General features: G+C 35.7%; 1 protein-coding gene across 10 annotated transcripts in view; it reads left to right on the top strand.

The window, feature by feature from the left end:
- LUC7L2 (LUC7 like 2, pre-mRNA splicing factor) overlaps positions 1 to 21988 on the top strand; it is a 56512-nt gene that overhangs the window by 28992 nt on the left and 5532 nt on the right. For all 10 annotated transcript variants that reach the window (XM_074315307.1, XM_019750233.2, XM_019750289.2 and 7 more), the window contains 6 exons: positions 2017 to 2115; positions 4788 to 4898; positions 8223 to 8366; positions 10293 to 10469; positions 11699 to 11790; positions 13969 to 13998. In XM_074315307.1, the coding sequence (XP_074171408.1) occupies positions 2017 to 2115; positions 4788 to 4898; positions 8223 to 8366; positions 10293 to 10469; positions 11699 to 11790; positions 13969 to 13998 (653 nt within the window). The remainder of the gene's footprint in view (positions 1 to 2016; positions 2116 to 4787; positions 4899 to 8222; positions 8367 to 10292; positions 10470 to 11698; positions 11791 to 13968; positions 13999 to 21988) is intronic.

Genomic DNA, 21988 nt, shown 5'->3' with positions numbered 1-21988 from the left:
TTGAATGCCTGCTATGTGCTGAGCTTGTTCAGATTGCATGGAGGATGGTTACCTAAAAATATTAAATGATAAGTTAGTATTGAAATAATTGGAATTAGCATGACAAAATAAGTGGAAAGGGTATTGGGCTAGAAATCTAAACCACGTTTTCTAATAAGTACTCCAAATAAGTCAGTCTGGGCTTCAGTTCCTTTTTCTGTGGAAGGGAAGTAAAACTAGATCAGTGAGTGCATGGTTCTCAACACTGTACATTAAAAACCCCTACGAGATTTTTACAATACAATCTTTGGAAGGTAGGGCTTGGGCCTCTTCAAAATTCTCCATCAGTATTATTTAAAAACTGTTCAGGTCCAGGTTGAGAACCACTGCAGTGGATGAAAGGCATTTCAAACTGTGACATCTTAACATTTTATGAAAGCAGTTTGGCCTCCCCTGAGCAACTATAGCTGTGGAAATACATACAAATGCAAAGGGAATTGTTGGAGTGATTAATATAAAGATGCTATTAATTAAGAAATCAATTGGCTGGTATAGCAAAGAGGGTAACAACATTCTTTTGCCATTAACTTCTTTTATTCCTGTCTTTTCCAGCATGTTCTGTTTTAAAGAATATTACATTTTTTTTCTGCAGCCTTTTCTTAATAAATGTTGCTTAATAAGCAGCTTTGAATTTCCACATGTCTTTAAGGTTTCAGTTGCTGTTTCTCATCACTGGAAAAGTCCTTAAGTTTGTTAACCCGTAGACTAATGAGCGAGAAGAAGCAATGGGGCCTGGAAAAGCTCGGCTCGCTCAGCAACACAATGATGCTTTCAAACCATTAGTGTGATATGAGGGCTTTTTTAATAGAGGTGAACATTCCTTATTATTTCCCAGAGGACATCTTTGAGGGCATTGTCTGCTTACTTTCCCATTTGTTCCTTTATTTAATCAAGAACTGAAATAATGCAGTTTTAGAGACCTTTTTTTAGATAGTCATAAAATCTCAGAGTTGGAAGAATAAAAGCTACCTGGTAGTTGAATTCTTTCCTCAATATCCTAGAAAAATGGTTGTCTAAACTATATTTGAATCTCTCCGTTACCGGGTAACTCAGTAACTCCTGAGGAAACTTATTCCATTTTTGGAAAGCTCTGATCATTAGAAAGTATTTTCTCACATTGAAAGAGTTAAAATCTGACTCTCTGCAGTCCCTTGGGGCCATAATAAAATCTATTTCTATTTCATACTGAAAGTTCTTCAGTGGATAGATGAATGACTAGGTTTACATGTTGATTTTTCCTCCATCTAATTACTTCTTCTCTGGCTTTTTTGTATAGCTTGATTTTGAGACCATTTGTCTAGTTTATTTATATCCCTTTTGAAATATGTTAGCACACAGAATGTGTCTTTTGGAGAAGGGGCTTGATTTTAAAACCAGCCTTCAGTAAGATTTCTCACTTTGTTATACTATATCCTGTAAGTTACTTTTATATCACATAAATTTACCTCAGTCATGCCACCTTGTACCCCTAACTCTTGACTAGTAAGTTTTTCAACTTGTCTATAATTTTCTGCTTATACCTAGTTATTTGTAAACTTGTCGTCTTAGGTATAACTATAGGACTTCATATTTTTTACATTTTATCTGGGATATCAGTCTTTTCGAATCGTAATCCAGTGAATTCACTGTCCTTTGTAGCATGGGATATTGTCAGAATTGGTGATCATATCCTTTGTTATACATATCTGCAGTTTGTGGCTAAGAGCTTTTTTCAGATTCTGACAGGCTTTTCCCTGTCTATTTGTTCTTAAGTACAAAAGTGATCATTGTTCCCATCTGTTGGTAGACAGAATTGATGTGGCTTTTTTTTCTGGCACCAAGTTTTATACTTGTCTATGAAATTTTGTAATTTGGAAGTCCATAAATAAAGAAGCATCTGTATGACTTAATATGTATTTTGAAGATTACTGTGGTTGTCAATGAGTTTTTGAAAAATGTGGTTTCTATTTCAGTAACGTGTCTTTTTTTCCCTTTTAGAGAATGGATCTTGGAGAATGTCTGAAAGTCCATGACCTGGCTTTAAGAGCAGATTATGAAATTGCATCCAAAGAACAAGATTTTTTCTTTGAACTTGATGTATGTGATTTTACTTTAATGGGTTAGGTTATCTTTTGCAATAAAACATTTTGAATATGTATTAATTTCTCTTAATAGGCAAAGGCTCTTAGCCTTTGGTTATATGAGGTAATACTAAATTAAGTAAGATCATGTACTTTCGTAACTAACAATATTTTTAAAAAATACAAGATGAAGGGCAGCCCGTTAGCTCAGTTGGTTAGAGCAGGGTGCTCTTAACAACAAGGTTGCCAGTTCGATCCCCACATGGGCCAGTGAGTTGCACCCTGCACAAGTAGATTGAAACAACTACTTGACTTGGAGCTGATGGGTCCTGGAAAAACACACTTAAATAAATAAAAGTTTTGGGGAAAAAAGTGAAACTGGATATTTTAAGAAAATATGCAAAAGTCATGCAATTCATATATTCTTTTGAAAATTGAGCATATTCTTCCCAATAAAGTCGTCATGATTAAGGAAATATCAATTTAAGTAAATATAAACAACTAATTTCTAGTTTATGTAAGGCCCTTTAATATACTGAATTTTTACATTCATACTCATTTTTATGTCTGTAAATAGACAGGTGGAGAGGGGGATGTTAATGACACAGGTTTTTATGTAAAACTAACAGAACTATTAGAGGAAGTAAAAGATACCATTTAGGGATCTGAAGGGCTCAAAATCTGACTGTATTGTTTTTATACAAACATAGGAATTGTTTCTGTAAAAACAGGGAAACTTTTTCATACTTCAATAAAACATACCAGTCAGCATTACATAAAACTGATGAGCATAAATCTTACAACACTTTTTATCAGTGAGATGATAGGAGTTTTATTTGGTTTGGGAGATAACAGCAGTAAGTAGGCCCTCCATCTACTTTTCTGAACTTCTAAGATTTTCTGCTAGTGCACATGAAAACCATCTATGTAAGCATAATTTAATATATGGCTGAAACAATTGGGGGAAGCACCTTAAAGTAACTGGGTTATCATTTAATACACACTGGGCATAAAATACAGCAGAAATGCATCATCTGGGTGTAAGGGTATGGGTAGGATATTTAGGTTATTTTTTTAGTCTTTTTCTATTATAGTATGATTAAGTACTATTTTTACATATCAAGTGTCTAGAATAAATGTCTAGATATAGAATAACTGAGTCAAAGAGTAATTTTGCCAGATTGCTGTCCATCAAAATTAACAAGTTAGTATAAATAAGCTTAAGGAACCTGAGAGAAATATAAATATAACAGCGTTGCTGTTTGTTAATAAATTTAGCATAACATTTCATTGTAAGTAAAATAAAAAGACCTGGAGTTTCAAAAAACAGAATTACCAATTTATCGTCCAACCAGTAATATATGAGATTGTTTCCCATATAGCCACATAGTGTGTTGTCAAAATTGCTTGGCAACTTTGACAGATGAAATGTGGAATATAAAGTGTAGTTTTAATTTGCATTTCTCTTATGAGTGAGTTTGAACATATTTCATATGTTTTAATATCTGTTTATAGTTCCTTTGCAGTGAACTATCTGTACAGTTACTGGTTTTGGCTATTGGCTAACTTTGGGTATTAGCATTTTTCTAGCTGATTTGTACTAACGTTACATATTACGAAAATTAGTCCGTTCTCTTTGATAATGCATTGGATTTTTTTTTCCTGTTTTTCTTTTGGTGGTAATGGGCCTTGCAGAATATTTTTGTCTAATTTATTAATCTTTTAAAGATCTCTATTGGATTAATTTGAAAGGCCATCCCTCATTTGAGGTTATGATTTGTCTCTCATGATTTCTTCTGGTATTTTTATGGCTTCATTTTATACACTTAAACCTTGGATCCAACTTAAATTTATTCTTGTCTAAGGAATTGAGGTATAGATAACAGCTTTCTTTTTACAGATAACTACTTAGTTGATGCAATACTATTTATTGGTTAGTCCATCTTTTCTCTCCCAATGCTCTGAGATGCCACTTTTATTTTCACATAAGGAAATGTTAATATGGCAGATTTTTGGTTTAATTTAAAGATGAATTTTAAATTAAAAGAGTTAATAGCTATTTGTCATCACAGATAAAAGCTTTAAATGACCTTTACTGCTTTTTACTTTCAAGAAATTCTTGGGTTGACCAACCATTTTTAGAATATATATGCTGAGTAAATTTATATTTTCAATTAAAACATTTATTTTCCAAATTATCTGTATATCTGTACAGTAACATGAAAGTCCAAATTGCTTAACTTGGGAATGAATTTTAAAAGTTTACTTTTAAATGAACTATTAAAAATAACACTGTGAAGAACATCTTTGAATATTAATATTTCCATACATCTCTGATTTCTTAGAACAAATTTCTGGAAGTAAAATGACTAAGTTGGGGGACATTTTTAAGGCATTTACTACCAATTACCGCATTGCCTTTTTATAAAGGCTGCCAGTGGTTTGGGCTTCCTTCAGCAGAATATGAGAATGGCAGTTTTTTAACGGCCTTACCTTTCCTGGGAATTACTGATGTTTACTGTTTGCCAATTTGATACATGAATAGTATTTCCGATTCATTTTTTAATCTGCTTTTTGTTATTTTATGTTCATAATAGCATTTTTTAAAAAAGTATAATTTTTTGAGTAAAGATATTTCTGAATAAAGTTGATTTCTATCAATAATTGTCTTTTAATTAAACTTTGTAGGCTATGGATCATCTGCAGTCATTCATTGCAGATTGTGATCGAAGAACAGAAGTGGCTAAGAAAAGATTAGCAGAAACTCAAGAAGAGATTAGTGCTGAAGTGGCAGCAAAGGTAAGCATTTCAGTCATTTCAATAGTACAAAATACAGTTTCAATTACTACTATTAGTTTTTTATTTTGAAAAATTATATTCACAGAGATTGTAAAGACATCTACAGGGAATTTTATGTACTCTGCTCTAGCCTCTCCTTATGTTAACATCTCACACAACTATATAGTATAGTAACAAAGCAAAGAATATTGGTCCAGTCCTTACATTTTATTCAGGTATCACCAGTTAATCATGCGCTCATTTGTGTGTGTGTGTAATGTAATGTAATGTCACATGTGTAACTTGGGTAACTACCACCATCATTAAATTAACTAGCATCACGAGACTCCCTTATGTAGCCCTTTTATAGCCAAAGCCACCCACTCCCTTTAGCCACTGGCAGTCACTAATCTTCATCTTTATTTCACTTAATATTACATAAGTGGAATCAGAGAGTGTACATCCTTTTCAGATTGCCTTTTTTCACTCATCACAACTTCCTTGAGATTCATACAAGTTGTATGTATCAGTAGCAGTTCATTCCTTTATATTTCTGGGTAGCATTCCATGGCATGGATATATCACAGTTTAATAATTCACACAATTAAGGAGACATTTAGGTTGTTTTCAGCTTTTTGGCTAATATCATTAAAGCTTCAGTAAACATTCGTGTACAGATTTTTGTGTGGACTTAAGTTTTCATTTCTTTAGGATAAGTGCCCAAGAGTATAATTGCTGAGTCATGTGATAAGGCCATTTCCAGTTTTGAAAGCAAGTGCCAGGCTTTTTTCTAGAGTGGTTGTCCCATTTTACATTCTTACCAGCAGTGTATTAATGATCCACTTTCTCTACATCCATGCCAGCATTTGATGGTGTCACTGTCTCATTTTATCCCTTCTGAAAGGTGTTTAGTGAAATCTCATTGTGGTTTTAATTTGCATTTCCCTAATGACTAATGACTTTGAACATGTTTTTCACATGCTTATTTGCCGTCTGTATATCCTCTTCAGTGAAATGTCTGTGTATGTCTTATGCCTACTGTCCAAATGGATTGCTCAGTTTTTTCAAATGTTCAGTTTTGAGTGTTTTTCAGATGTTCTACTTTACTACTTTTTAAAAATGTTTCATTCAGAACTTATGTGCAAAAAGTAGAAGGGAAAAGTATAGTGAATCAGTGGATTCAAAGCTGTCAGCTTTCTGCTATTGTTTATTTTAAAAGCAAATTCATTTCACCTCTAAAACATAACCACAAAATCATATCCATAAAGTTAGTAATTTTTTAAATATTATCTAATATCCACAGTGTGTTTATTTTTCCTATATAGAGTTGGTTGTTTCAAATAATCCAGGAAGTACCTGTATATTGCATTTTGTTGATTGATGATTTACTACTTTATAATATTCTGTACCATTCAGTGTGGTCTGGTACATTGTATGAAAATGTAGAATGGGGACAGAGTTACGCAGAGAGATTTCAGATGACATTAAACATAATGCTTAGATACGTACTCATATGCACAAAGGTAAATGGATTCCCTTATTTGAGGGAAGGTTTACTTTTAACCAACTTTTTCTAAAATGTTCTCTGAAGATGGGTACTATAAAGACGGGCATCCTAAGTACAAGCGATCTAATACCTCATGGTTGAAAGAGATGTACAGGTACTGGCCAGACCTCACACTGTATTGGTTATCCATCACTACAAAAATACTTTTTTAAAAAGTACCTCAAAACTCAGTGACTTAAAACAGTATTTATTTAGCCCATAAGTCTGCAGTCAATGATTTAGGCTAAACTTGACTGGCCAGTTATTACTGTCTTAGCTAGGCTCACTCCCATGTCTTCCACTTAGCTGGAGGCTACTGAACTGTGTTCTCATGATGGGAGTAGAGGTGCAAAAGCATGAAGCCTAGTCATATGAGCGTTTTTCAAGCCGTTTATGGTGTTTGCTACTGTCCTGTTACATATCCAAGTTATATGTTATATGTCCAAGTTGAGATTCAGAGTATACTTGGGTACATAGCAAAAGGCATGGGTACAGGGAAGCGTGAAGAGTTGCAGGGCATTAATGCAGTCATTCCATGACAGATGTTTAAAGAAAAATCCCACTTTGTTAAAGAGGTAAGGTAATGATAATAGAGTTGGGGATTTCTTTGAGGGGCAGATGTCTTAGATTGAAGGAAATTTGAGATGTAAAAATTGTTGGTACACTAGTTTGTTGGGACTGGATGTCTGTATCAAATTAGAACCTTCTTTCTGATATAATTGGCCACACAGGATGAATACTTATTTTGTGGTCAAAATAAAAACTATGTCTATTTATCATGTACCATTAGAACAATAGGGATGAAGTAGATTTCCAGGATGATGGTGGTGCTGCTGCTGAGGAGGAGGAGGCACATCAAACCCCAAATCAAGGATTAATCCTAGTGGAGAGACACGAGCTAAGGGAGAAGGGGTGCCGTGCTGTGCAATATATGGACAAGGCACATTTTCTCAGTTGTCACAGCTTTGTGAGAGAGATACTACTAATCCCTACCTCACAGATGAGGAAGTAGATTCAGGTTAAGTAATAGGGCCAACATTGCACACCTGGTAGCTGGCTTGGCCATAGGCCAGATCTGTTGGACTCTAAAGCCATATCTTTGCTTGAAAGAGTATTCACCAATTCATTTTTTAAACTCATATTTGACTTTATGCTATTTGTTGGACATTAGATCATACAGATTGCTATATATATAATATATGTATATATTATATATATAATCATAAAAGATACAAGGTGGCGCAAAAGGGGGATGGGTCTCTGCTTATGTAAGTGGGGGTGAGATGGGATTGATTTTCAAGAACATGTCACAGAATAGACTCTTGAGTTGGATCTTGTTGAATGAATAGACATTCACTAGACAGGCAAGGGAGCTAAGGGATGACATCCCAGGAAGAGGCAACAGTATGTGCAAAGTCAAAGGCAGAAAACAGGATAAATTTGGGAAACAAAATAGAAATACAGATTTTGTTGTGAACTAGGACACCACCAAGAGATGGTTTGAAAAGGTACAGAGGGCTAGATTGTGGAAGAAGAAGTGTTTTATACTTGGAGTTCACTGCCAAAGCGAGGTGGGAAAGTAATAGTTATATCGAGATCAGTTGTATGTATCCTTGACCTTACTGAAGTGAAGACAGGCAGGCTCAAAACATCCTCATGTCCCACGAATTCATTTATGATATGCTTAGAAAGCATTGTTTATTCTCATATTGCTTTAGTTCACTTAAGTCTTCTCTGAACACCGTGAACTTTGATTCTTACTCTGCTTTTTATTCACGATCTTTTCTGTTTTTTTCTAGGCAGAACGTGTTCATGAGTTAAATGAAGAAATTGGTAAATTGTTGGCCAAGGTGGAACAACTAGGAGCTGAAGGGAATGTGGAGGAATCCCAGAAAGTAATGGACGAAGTAGAGAAAGCACGGGCAAAGAAAAGAGAAGCAGAGGTAACTAAATTCTTACTGGTGGTGTATAGAGCCTTAGTATCTGTACTTCTTAAAGCACATATATTTGACTGGAAATTATTGCAAAGTTATTACTATTAAAGGGAATTCAAACCAATGTAAAAATATTTAATTAGTCCGTGTCATACTAGTGGACTGTGTGTCAGAATTAATGGTTTTTAGAATTTAGAGCCATTGATAACATGGAAATTTATAACTGGTAAATAAAATTAACTACACTAGCTAGCCATACTTAACCGTCTTTACACAACACAACAGGCACACACATACACTCTGCATGTACCTGGTTATAGTGACACCATATCCCCCAATCTATTGCATGCAGCGTCAGCATTCTCTTTTCTCTTTCCCCCTCAGTATAGTCTGCTAGTACCTTGGAGCCTCCTGTCATTTTTCCTCCACAGCCCAGCTCACAATCTGATATCCTGCAAACAAAGTCTGTTTTGTTAAGCCCAACTGATGTTTTTTTAGAAAATTGCCTTCAGATGGGATTGTACTCTCTGCTTTTGCAGTTGTCGTCATTGCTTCTGTGTCATACAGCTGGGTTTAATTTGTCACGATAGCATGTTAAAGCGGAAGATTACTGTGTTTCCCCAAAAATAAGACCTAGTGGACAATCAGCTCTCATGCATCTTTTGGAGCAAAAATTAACATAAAACCCTGTCTTGTTTTACTGTAATATAAGACTGGTCTTATATAATAAGATGGGGGGCATGCTGTACGGTAAAGTAATTCCTGGAAAGCAAAGTTTAAAACAGTAAGAAAAGTAACACGTTACTAATTCTATATTAAGTAGCCCCGTACGCCTATGTAAGGAGAGGCTGTCCACTCAGGACCAGCCTGCACACGATGACCCACACGATGAATGCGTAGGCGATGGTGATCATGGCGCAGGAATGTCCCCTACGGTTCTTGCTGCACATTGTTAGGTTTCCACACACAGACACATAAACGCAGTTAAGTTTATTAACTGTAGGGCAGGAAGATTATTTACTGTTCATTAAGTGGAAGTGGCTCATCACCAAGGGCTTCATCCTTGTCGTCTTCACGTTGAGGAGCCTGAGGAGGGACTGGTCTTGCTGACTTGGGGGTGGCAGGGGCAGTGGAGGGGGAGGCAGAAGGCAGGCAAACTGGGGGCAGCTATGGAATCACACCACAGTTTCTGGCGGACCGTTTGGCTTTTTCATTTCTCTAAAGGTTTTTGTAAGGTACCAATCCTTCTTCCGCTGTTTGTTTTAGTTTCAGTGCCTGAGACGTAGAAGGGTGCATGGTATAAAAGAAGTCAAAAGCAGTCTTAAATAACTAAAATGGTTGAGTACAAGACTTCTAAATCTCAGCAAGGCACCTTTCATCTCTTGTCTTACAGAACTACTCCTTAGTAGGAAGCTTATTATTTGTATGAGCTGTCCACATTTCCAGAGGAAGGGAAACATTTCCAGAGGAGGGGAAATGATCTGTGGGAAAGATGGCAGTGGAAGGGAGCTGTAGCAACATGGGAAACATGCATTCCTTCTCTGCAAGCATGGCGACTTCTACTTCCTTGATCCTTCACCAATGTACAATTTAGGCGTTGCCACTTCTCTTTTTTTTTTTTAAACAAAAATTATAGAAAGCAGAACATTGTAGAACATTGAGAAAATCTTTAGGAAGTCATGCTCTGTATCATGGTGGAATTGTTATGATAGTTCTTGGCAAAAGGTATTTGAGACTCTGATGTTTTATCTCCAGTGGAGCGGTCCTGAGGACAGAAGATGAGGGTAATGGGCAATCTATAATTTGCATGACAAAATAGCCATGCTTTAGTGTATTCATGAGAAAATATTTTTGGTGTAAACATAGTATGTTTTCTTTAATTATATGACTTTCACTGAGGTTTACATGAACATTGTTTTTCTCACTTTGGTTTAGGAAGTTTATCGGAATTCTATGCCAGCTTCCAGTTTCCAACAGCAGAAACTCCGAGTCTGTGAAGTCTGCTCTGCATATTTAGGTCTTCATGATAATGATAGGCGACTGGCTGATCATTTTGGGGGTAAACTGCACCTGGGATTTATTGAAATAAGAGAGAAGCTTGAAGAATTAAAGGTACATTGGTAAATTAATATCCCTCACTTTATCCAACTTAGCCACTCATGCCTTTGATCTGTATTGTCTTTTTGTATAGTATTCTTGACTGTGATTCTCTTAACAATTCATATTGAGTAGTGTAGGATTTTCATGGAGATGATAGCTGGTTTAATGGCTGATGTCTAAGAAACAGACCTTTAAATACTTAACCCCTTTATCGTTGAGGCAGTAATTTGTGTTGGGTATGTGAAATTAGGAATTTTGAAAACTGAGTTGTAAACTAATTCTTTTACACAGAGTCCCCTAAAATTTTTATTTTTTTCTGTGACAATAATATAGTACTTTAAAGGAAGATTGAGAAAATGAGTCCAATATTTATTTGAAATATTTTGCAGTTATTCACTAAATAGCAAGCTTGTATGACTTAGAGTTTTATTTTACATTTCTGCCCCCATTTCAAAAGGATTTAGAATGAAACCTATTTTAAAAAGGACCGTCACTGTCACTTAAATATGTAGGCTATTGTGAGAAAGGCAACACAGTTCTTACTCATCTGCTGAGTGCTTTTGAGAAGAGAAAAGCAAACAAAAAAAGGTATTTCTGAGGAGGTATACCCAAGCAGAGTCAGTGGATATTGTAGTTAACAGTGAGTTCTCAGTATTCTGAGTAGCTAGAATGATCTTCAGTTAAGTTTTTTTAAATGATGACTTTTACTACAGCAAATGGTTATTGGACTCTTAAGTTAAAACTCAAAAATGGTACCTTTTTGGGTGTCTTTGCAAATATAAACCTAGCAACAAAACTGTTGACGTTTTACTAGTGTTTTGAAAAGCAACATCAGGATGATAATTGGAAGTGGCAGAAGATATTTCTATATTGGAAATCATAGGGCATGGGAACTTGTAGTGATACGTAATGGTTGATTTCTTATAAAAATACAAAATAATACTAGAAAGCATTCAGAGGAGAAAAATCTTACAGAAGTGATTTAAAAATATTAAAAAGTCATAGGTAATGAAATTTTTAAAATGTTCCCCAAAAGGGGAAAAGATTTTGAAAACCAGACTCATCAGCCTAATGATTTCAACTGTCAAAACTTCAAATTGAATTGTTCGTAAACAGATTTTAATGTTACTGGTGCAATGTGGGAAACCAGATGCGGTAAAGTTTAGGATAATGCTCACTAAGAATAGGCCAGTAAATAATGCTCCTCATTTATATTATTTAAACTGTCATTGTTTTTGAAGAGAGTTGTAGCTGAGAAGCAGGAGAAAAGAAACCAGGAACGCCTGAAGAGAAGAGAAGAAAGGGAGAGAGAAGAAAGGGAGAAGCTGAGGAGGTACGGAGTAATGAACTGAATAGTCCACCTATCTGAAGTTGAATATCCCTTGGTTCTAAAAAGAGATGTGATAGGCACAAGATGTTAAAAAATCTGGACATGGGAAATTTTTGTTTACTCTTTAAAATGTTACCATGCAAAACAATGTTAATACAAGTAAGTTAGCTTGTGGCCATTTAAGTCTAGGTGATTTCCTTCAGAATGTATGGAAGAGGTAATAAAGAGTGCTTTACCATCTTTGTTTTGTAAGATAAATAACACACCCTTTTCTAGCCCTCTGATTTTCATAATGGGCTATATTTGGACCAGGTTGGCATAGAACTGTATTTTTATGATATATTTAATACTTGATAAAAGGTTTGATTTTTTTTATATTGTATTTCCATTCTATACTTCTTAAATTCTAGGATCTATAAACTATTAAAAATTTTATTAATTTAATAATTGATAAATGTACATAATTATTTTTATATTGTTATTCACTAGTTGATAGAATCCTATAAATCTTCATATTTAGAGTGTTTGAATGTTCTGAGTCACTTTTACCCATTGGCAACAAATTGCATGGCATTGTGATGGCCACGTACTTTGTACCTTGTGTTCGTATCTTCTTTAACAACGTTAGGATGGACAGGTATGACACACAAGATTTACTATACTAATTTCTAGTGTTTCCTTAATTGTATCTCTAAAATTTAAATAACTTCTCTTCAGCAGATGTTGTGCCTAAGTTAATTAAAACCCTTTATAATATGTGATAGGTCTTGCCAACTTCCTCCAAGCTTTGAGCATTATATAGTCAGTCTATTCTGAGATGTTTAAACTGACTTCATTTGTTTCATGACTTACAGCAGGTAATTTTTTTGCACTGAAATGACAAAATGAAACAAAGCTGTATGTGGACATCTTCCTTTTTAGGGGAATTGCGGTTATTCTATTGTTTGTTCATTTGCCATAAATTTTACCTCAGAGCTTTATCTCTGTTCTGTTTTGTGTACACTAAGATTCTATGGTAATATTGCCCAGTATTGTAATATTTAAGACAATGTAAATGGCATTGGAAATCTCAGCTTAAAGTTAAAATTTAACTGAAATGAGTCAAATTAGAATAAAAAGTCTTTGCCGAACTACATTTTCATAACTATAGGTGTCATTAGTCCTTTGTTACCACCTGGCAAATTTCTTTCAACATTGATTATAAAATGTAATGTATTTCAGAAATGATTTGTAAAAAAAATTTTTTTAATTTACCTGTAACTTGAGGAAATATTGTAACTAAGTATGGAAGACGAGGAAATTACAAATGAGTAAAAAATTAGACAAGATGGGATTCCACCTATGGTAGTGAAAAAGGTAATGATAAAAATTACTGTCACTGAGTGCTTAATATGTGCCATAATACACTGTGCGAAGGATTTACTATATTAGTTCATCTAATCCTTACCATTCCCCTGTGAAATTTACATTACTATCCCACTTTTTACAAATGACATAAAAACAACGCTGAGGGAAGATAATACAATCTACCTAGGTCACAGATATTAGTGGAGGAACCGGAGTTAAAACTTACTTCAGGCTGAGTCCACAGCCATGCTATATATTCTCCACACAAAAAAATCCCTGTGACTTCCTAGTAACCATAATATTAGCTATTACTATTTATTGAGTGTTAATTGTGTGCAGGAAATTTGAAGAGTATTTATATAAGAGTGTCATGTGTTGTGTTAAGAAACGTGTTGTAAGATAGAATTGGGTGTTCTAGGGATTATAGTATGAAGTTGTCAATCCAAAGTGTGAGCATCTCAGATCCTAGAAATTTTACTTTGTTCCCAGGGGGCAAGAAAGAATGACAGAGATATACATAACAAAGAATTTTTTCCAAGCTGGGAAGTGGTGTCTGGAGAATTAGTTGTAATGTACTGTTTTTTAGTCTTCTAGAAGCGTATTCTTTTTTAAGAGCTAGGTATCCTAGTTAAGGAAGCTCATACGCCAAGGTGGGGAAGTCTGTAGAATTTGTGGTGCGTTTAGGAAACATTTGTGTGCCTTATGTTTATAATACGTGCCTTATATTTAAAGATTAATATAAAAAATAGGTATCAGAAGAATTTAATAATAATAGCACATTGTACTTATTCTCACTTACGTATTCTAAAAATAGATTTTTTTTTCCCCCCTTAGGTCTCGATCACATAGCAAGAATCCCAAAAGGTGGGTGTTATACAAGTATTAACTAGTGAAGCTGTTTTTCAAAGTTCATTTTTGTAGACTAAATATCTTTATAAAATGAATGAGAATTAATGGATTAGTACTCTTCTTTTGTAGTTCAGGTTTGAGCAATGTTATTTGAAAAGAAATTGGTTAGGAGATATGCATGAACTATAGTTTAGCTGTAATTTTACTCTGATAAAGAGTAAAATTATACACAGTGCCCTGCAATTAGAAGGAAAGCTAAAAATATTTCAATATTTCTTTAAAATCTTCTTTAGAAGCTCACGGTAAATATGTGACGAGATTTATTTTTTAAAAATCAATTTGGGCGGCACATCTAAGAAACACATTCTAAGAGGTTGTACCTGTTGAGAATAAGTAGGTTGAATAGTGGCATACATTTTTGAATGAGGGCTCCATGGTGGGCTGTTAGGGAAACTAAAATGTTTAGTTTATGTCCCGATCTTGACATTATATGAGTTTATTATCCCTTTATAAGTTATAAAGCTTTTTGATCACAAAATCTTCAAAGGGGTCATTTATAGCCTTAAAGAGGAAGAAGAAAAGATAACGCTTTCTTTTGATCTTTGCCTTTAATATTTGGGGGATTTTTAACATCTTTTTTAATAGTTTATACTAGCAACTGGTAATTTTTTTTTCTCTATCTAAGGTGGGAAAACATGGTGTGCTTCATGTTAATTCTTTACTTGCCATTCTCATTCTTATCATTGAGCCTTTCTCGTGAATTTGTTCCCACCTAGAATATCCTTTCTCATTCTTTTTCAAATCTTACCATTCCTCTTATTTAAATCACATCAATTTGAAACTTCTGAGTATTCTTAACTCTAAAAGAGTAACTATTTCCCAAGAACTTGGAGCCCTGTAAACTAAAGCATTTGTCCTTATGAAAAAGCTTACATTTCTGTTAGATACCCCTTAGTGATTTTCAGAATCTTTCAATGGTTTTTCTGCTTAAAACTAAAAAAAAAACCTAAGATATTAGTAAATACGTTCAGTTGTGTTAGCAAATTTATATTGTTGTTGAGTTTCTCAAATCTAGAAAGAGAAGTAGAAACATTAAGTGGTGATACTGTTCTTGTTTACTGGTTGATTACTGCAGTCTGGTCCCTTTGTTGACAAAGATGTTTAAAGTATTTATTTGTACATAGAATCTATTTAGATATTCAACCCAGAAATTTAATTTCGGCCACTTGTTGGTGTTACCATAGCCTCTTAACTGGTCTCATAATTTCTGTGCTTGCCCACTCCCGTCTCCGCCTCAGTCTGTTTTTCATACATCAATCAGAATGAGATTTTTAAAAATTGAAATAAATCATGTCAGCCCTTCCAGAGGTTAGAAGCTGAAATCCTCACCATAGCTTTTTTAAAAACTAATTTTTACTTTTCAATTATAGTTGACATACAATATTATATTAGTTTCAGGTGTACAACATAATGATTAGACATTTATATACCTTACGAAGTGATCACCCCGGTAAGTCTAGTACCCATCTGACACTATATGTAGTTATTACAGTATTATTGACTATATTCCGTATGCTGTACTTTACATCCCCATGACTGTTCTTATAACTCGCAATTTGTATACTTCCTTATCCCGTCATCTTTTTTACCCACCTCCCTCAACCCTCCTCTCATCTGGCAACCATCATTTTGTTCTCTGTATCTATGAGATTATTTCTGTTTTGTTCGTTTTACATTCCACATGTAAGTGAAATCATATGGTATTTGTCTCTTTCTGACTTATTTCACTTAGCATAATACTCTCTAGGTTCACCCATGTTGTCACAAACGGTAATATTTCGTTCTTTTATGTGGCTGAGTAATATTCCATTGTATATATGTACCTCATCTTTTATCCATCTGTCAGTGGACACTTAGGTTGCTTCCATATCTTGGCTGTTGTAAATAGTGCTGCAGTGAACATAGGGGCACATGTATCTTTTCAAATTAGTGTTTTGGATTTCTTCAGATCAGTACCCAAAAAAGGGGGATTGTTGTGTTGTCCAGTAGTCCTATTTTTAATTTTTTGAGGAACCTTCATACTGTTTTCCATAGTGGCTGCACCAATTTACAATCTCACCAGCAGTGCACAAGGGTTCTCTTTTCTCCGCATCCACGCCAGCACTTGTTTATTTATTGATGATAGCCATTTTGATAGGTGTGAGGTGATGTTTCATTGTGATTTTAATTTGCATTTTCCTGATGATTAGTGAAAACAGGTTCTCACATGTTTATTGGCCATCTATATGCCCTCTTTGAAGAAATGTATATTCAAGCCTTCTGTCCATTTTTTAATTGGATTGTTTGGTTTTTTTGGTGTTAAGTTGTATGAAGTCTTTATATATTTTGAATATTAACCCCTTATTAGATGTGTCATTGGGGAGTATATTCTCCCATTCAGTAAGTCGTCTTTTCATTTGTTTATGGTTTCCTTTGCTGTGCAAAAACTTTTTAGTATGTATAGTCCCATTTGTTTATTTGTTTGTTTGTTTCCCTTGCCAGGAGACATATTCAGAAAATACTGCTAAGAGCAATGTCAAAGAGTTTACTGCCAAATTTTCTTCTTGGAGTTATATGGTTTCAGGTCTTACATTTAACACATTGTTTGTGGGAAACGAGTAAACTCGTCATATCGCCTCTAGTTGGAACCGGCAAAAATTTTGCAAAGTAAATAAATACAGACCTCTTTTTAAACTAAAACACTGAAAGTTTCATAGAAAAATATCAAATAGATCGAAAGATATGAATATTTTACGGAAAGTCTAATTTTGGCGAGAAAATGTCAGAAAAGCCCTGCGTTACTACGCGATTTGGCGGGAAAATGCCCGCTTACAAAATGTTATGTCTTGAATACATTTTGAGTTTTTTTGTATGTGGTGTAAGGGAGTGGTCCGGTTTCATTTTTTTGCATGTAATTGTACAGTTTTCACAGCACCATTTATTGAATAGACTGTCTTTACCCCTTTGTGTAGTCTTGCCTCCTTCCTCATAAATTGACCATATAGGCATGAGTTTATTTTGGGGGTCTCTATATCAGGTAGCATGATACCTCCAACTTTGTTCTTTCTCAAGATTGCTGTGGCTATCTTTTGTGGTTCCATATAAATTTTAGAATTGTTCTAGTTCTGTGAAAAATGCCATTGGTAGTTTGATAGGGATTTCGTTGAATCTGTAGATTGTTTTGAGTAGTGTGGACATTTTAACAGTGTTAATTCTTCCTATTCATGAGCACAGTATATACTTCCATTTTTTTACATCTTCAGTTTCTTTCTTCAGTGTCTTAACAGTTTTCTGAGTACAGATTTTTAACCTCCTTGGTTAAATTTATTCCTAGGTATTTTATTCTTTTTGATGCAATTGGAAATGGGATTGTTTTCTTAATTTAGTTCTGATAATTTGTTATTGGTGTATAAAAATACAACTGATTACTGAATATTGATTTTGTATTCTTCTACTTTACTGAATTCATTTATTCTAATAGTTTTTCTGTGTGTAATCTTTAGGGTTATCTATATCTAGTATCATGTCATTTGCAAATGACAGTTCTTCCTTTCTAATTCAGATGCTCTTTATTTCTTTTTCTTGTCTGATTTCTGTGGTCAGGATTTCTAATACTGAGAGAGTTTTTATCATAACAGATGTTGGATTTTGTCAAATGCTTTTTCTGCATCTGTTGATATGATCATATGTTTTTATCCTTCATTTTGTTTATGTGGTGTGTGTCATGTTAATTGATTTGTGGGTATTGAACCACCCTTGCATCCCTGGAATAAATTCCACTTGATCCTGGTGTAGGATCTTTTTAATGTATTGCTGAATTTGGTTTGCTAATATTCTGTTGAGAATTTTTGTATCTGTGTTCGTCAGGGATATTGGCCTAGACTTTTCTTTTTTGTAGTGTCTTTGCCTGGCCAGGGTAATGATAGCCTCGTAAAATGAGTTTGAGAGTCTTCCCTCCTCTTCAGTTTTTTTTTTTTTTTTAATAATTTGAAAAGGATAAGTATTCTTCTTTGAATATTTAGTAAAATTCTCCAGGGTTTTTGTTTGTTAGGAGTTTTTTTATTACTGGTTTGATTTTGTTAGTAGTTATTGCTCTGTTCAGAGTTTTTATTTCTTCCTGATTAGTTAGTCTTGGAAGATTGTATGTTTCTAGCAGTTTATGTATTTATTCCAGGTTGTCCAATTTGTTGGAATATAATTGTTCATCGTATTCCCTTATACTCCTTTGTATTTCTGTGGTTTTGTCACTTTCCTTTCATTTATGATTTTATTTATTTGGGCCCTCTCTTTTTTTTTATGAGCCTGGCTAAAGGTTTATCAATTTTATTTATCTTTTTAAAGAACCAGTTTTTGGTTTCATTGATCTTTTCTATTGTTTTTTCAGACTGTTTCATTTATTTCCTCTCTAATCTATATTATTTCCTTTCTTGTACTCACTTTGGCTTCATTTATTCTTTATCTAGTTCCTTTAGGTGTAAGGTTAGATTGTTTATATGAGATTTTTCTTGTTTCTTGAGGTACTCCTGTATTCCAATAAATTTCCCTTTTAGAATTGCTTGGCTGTGTTGCATAGATTTTGGGTTGTTGTGTTTTCATTTTCATTTGTCTCAAGGTATCTTCTGATTTCTTTCTTGATACAGTTGATATCTCACTCCAGTCAGTTGGGTCTGGAGCCTCTTGGGAGAAGCTCTGTTTTAGGCCATGGTCAGCTGCTGCTTTTGCCAGCTTTGGGGCCACTTGGTAGGAGCTACAGACTGATACACAGTAGGTTGTACTTGGCATGGAGGCTGTTGGGAGCTGGACTGTGGACGAGGGCCGGCTGCCACTTCTGCCTGGCTTGCAGGTGCTTAGTTGGAGCTACATTACAGGCCAATCCTGGCCACTGCTTATGCCAGATTTGGGGCCACTTGATGGGAGTAACAATGCAAGCTGAGACCGGTCGCCCCTTGAGCTGGGCTTGAGGCCTGCTTGCTGGAGCTACAATGCACATCAAGACTGCCTGCTGCTGTGTGGGATTTGCAGGCTTTTGAGGAAGTCTGCAGCGCAAGCCTAGGGCATCCACCACTCATGTAGGATTTGTGGTCTTTCGAGTGAGTCTGCAGCACGAGTTGATGCAGGCCACTCATGTGGAGGAACCGCTGGAAGAGGCTTGGGTTTGTGAGTACGTTGGGTGGGTCGAGGTCTCAGGGAATCACCAGGACGGGGGTGAACAGTGCTAGCCAGGTTAATAGAGAACACAGAAGTGGCGCCTACCAGTGCTTCTACCCCTGGAGAGAGTTTCCCCAACCCCTGCCCCTCCAGCCCTCACCCTGAAGATAGTCACGTCAGTTCCTCTCTGCGTGTCCCTGGTGCTTTTCGAGCTGCTGCTCCTGCACTGGAGCTCAGAGTTAGTGAGTCTGCAGGCCCTTGAAGAGCAGTGCCTTGGTCTCTAGTAGCCCTTTGTCTTTCTTGGATACAATATCCTTGCTGGTTTTCACAGCCTGATGTTATGGGGAGCCTAATGTCAGGCTGGGACCCCTCTCTCCTCAGAAGGAATCTCTGCAGCTGAGATACCTTTCTGTTCCATAATTGCCACACCATAGGTGTGGAATCTGCCCGTTCCAAGTCTCCACCCCTACTACTAGGTTTGAAGTGGCTTTTATATCCTTGGTTATAGGACTCGGTTGAGCGTATCTTCAGATGGTTGTCAGTGATAGTTGTTCTGTAATGTAGTTGTAATTTTGATGTTATCATGGGAGGAGTTTACTTACCCCACTATCTTGAACAGAAGTCTTCTTCCCATAGCATTTGGGGGGGGGGCGGTTATAATTTTTATTTTACAATCAGCAGTTCTTATCCACATTAACTGTTCGTAGATTTTTGAAAGTGGTAGCAGGTACAGTAGTACCTCGGTTTTCAAATGTCCCTGTTGACGAACATTTCGGTTTACGAACATCGTAAACCTGGAAGTAAATGCCTCAGTTTTCGAACACACCTCGGAAGTCGAACATGTCACTCGGCTTCTGCTAAGTGCAAGATCCTGAGGCCTAGCTGTTGGCTGTTTTCAAAAATTTCAGAACTCGAACAGCCTTCAGGAATGGATTATGTTCGAAACCCGAGGTACCACTGTACATAGGTTACCAGAGTATAGAGCTTGTTTGGTGAATCTTCATCTTCATTACTTTTTTTGGACAACCACACCTGGATCCGTATGGGACATTCCTTATTCCTTTGGCCCAGATGGCTTTGTTGAGCCTGCTGTTAATGCGTACATATGGAGTGCCCCAGGGGCACACTTCTTGAAACCCATTCCATAGAGACACTTGTGAATGTTGAATGGTGTATTCTCTGGTCACTACCTCGTTGATGGCAGAACGGCCCTCTGCTTCTCACTACCCTTCTTTGTAGGAGTCGTTCTGCCTGGCCCAAGGTGGAACAAAACTCACCGTAGCTTTTAAGTAGTGCTCAGTCTGCCCAGGGTAGTTACGGTGTATGTCTTGTCACTGAACATTTATTTATAGCTCTTTTTCCCTGTGTGTAATTTATCGTTGAGAACATCATGGTTTGAATGATAAAGTACTTGGTCATCCTGTCTGTAAGACACCCGGAATTACTCCCCGTTCCTCACTTCATTCCTGCCTCACAGGTCTCTCCCTTCAACGTGCTGAGCTTTCTCCCACCGCAGGGCCTTTGCACCTGTGTGCCCTCTGCCTGAAGCACTCTTCTCTGAGGTGATTGATGAGCTGATTCCCGTACTTCATCGCTTAGTGCTAGCCTGTCAGGAAAGCCTGCTACCCTGCCTATTCTAGATAAAAGATTACCACCTCGTTTCTCTCGCCTTTTGTACCCTTCTTAATATTTCTTTACCTGACCTATCTTTATTTACTGCCTATATAACTGTGTAGACATCTTTCTGGAGTATATGCTCCATGAGGTTAAGGGCTTGGTTTGCTACTCAGTCTCCCTAGTACCTAGAACAACACAATAGGCACCCAGTAAATATTTTTTAAATAAATGAATAACTTGTCTAGAATTTTTTAAAAGAATGAAATTATACATTGCAAGCAATAGATTCATTATAATAGCTCAGAATGAGTGGTTAAATTATCATTTGGAAAAACCTGTATTGAATAAATTTTATGTTCTTTTACCCCTGCCTTTTTTCAGAAATATTGTATTCAGTTATGGAAATATTCTATTCAACTCTTGTTGCTATTATGTCCTCAAAATGGGCCTTTCGTTGACTATAATGTTGACATACGCTGAATGCTTTTAAACTTCACTTAACAAAACAATCATTTGAAAATAATCTGTTTGTAAATTGTATCGCCTGAATCACATGCTTTTGAACTTGTCAAATTAAGTAACTCTTAACAAAACTGCATACCTTCCTTCCCCGTTGTTTTTCCTCAAATGTTCTCTGTTCTGTGCATATGCTGTTCCCCACCTCACACACACACGGTACAGCAGTTAGTCTTGTGACTCAGTGGAGGCTACAAAAGTGTTTTTCCTTCTCGCTTCTTCAAAATGTTTTTACCTCTCTGTGCTCATAGACACTCGTCGTAAATGCATTTTTTTTCAATTTAAGTAAAATTGTCTAAAATGGTTCATGCATGTTAGTTTTTTTCTGCCAAACTATGTACCACTTGAATAGAGAACTGTCTTACTGTGTTCTGATTATACTGTGACTAGGCATATTGTGAACATTCAAACTTATTCTGATGGTCACATGACCTCTAATTCAGAGAGAATTAGTAACTTATTCTAAACAATAGTCTTTCTCATACTTCTCCTCCCTTCTATCCATGTCCATCAGGTACATACTTTGTCTGAAGCATACTAAAAATCTTAGAAGTTGAAATGAAATTAAATCCATACAGCATCTAGATAATACAATCCCTGGTGTGTAGTTGTGGTGTAGATTGTGTCCTTAATTTTTTTGTATCCTTGATGTAAATTTATACAATATTGATTAACCTTTGAGAGC

This window comes from Rhinolophus sinicus, linkage group LG11 (assembly GCF_036562045.2).
Source record: "Rhinolophus sinicus isolate RSC01 linkage group LG11, ASM3656204v1, whole genome shotgun sequence".
Lineage (NCBI taxonomy): Eukaryota > Metazoa > Chordata > Mammalia > Chiroptera > Rhinolophidae > Rhinolophus > Rhinolophus sinicus.
This window is presented reverse-complemented; position numbering and strand designations above follow the sequence as displayed.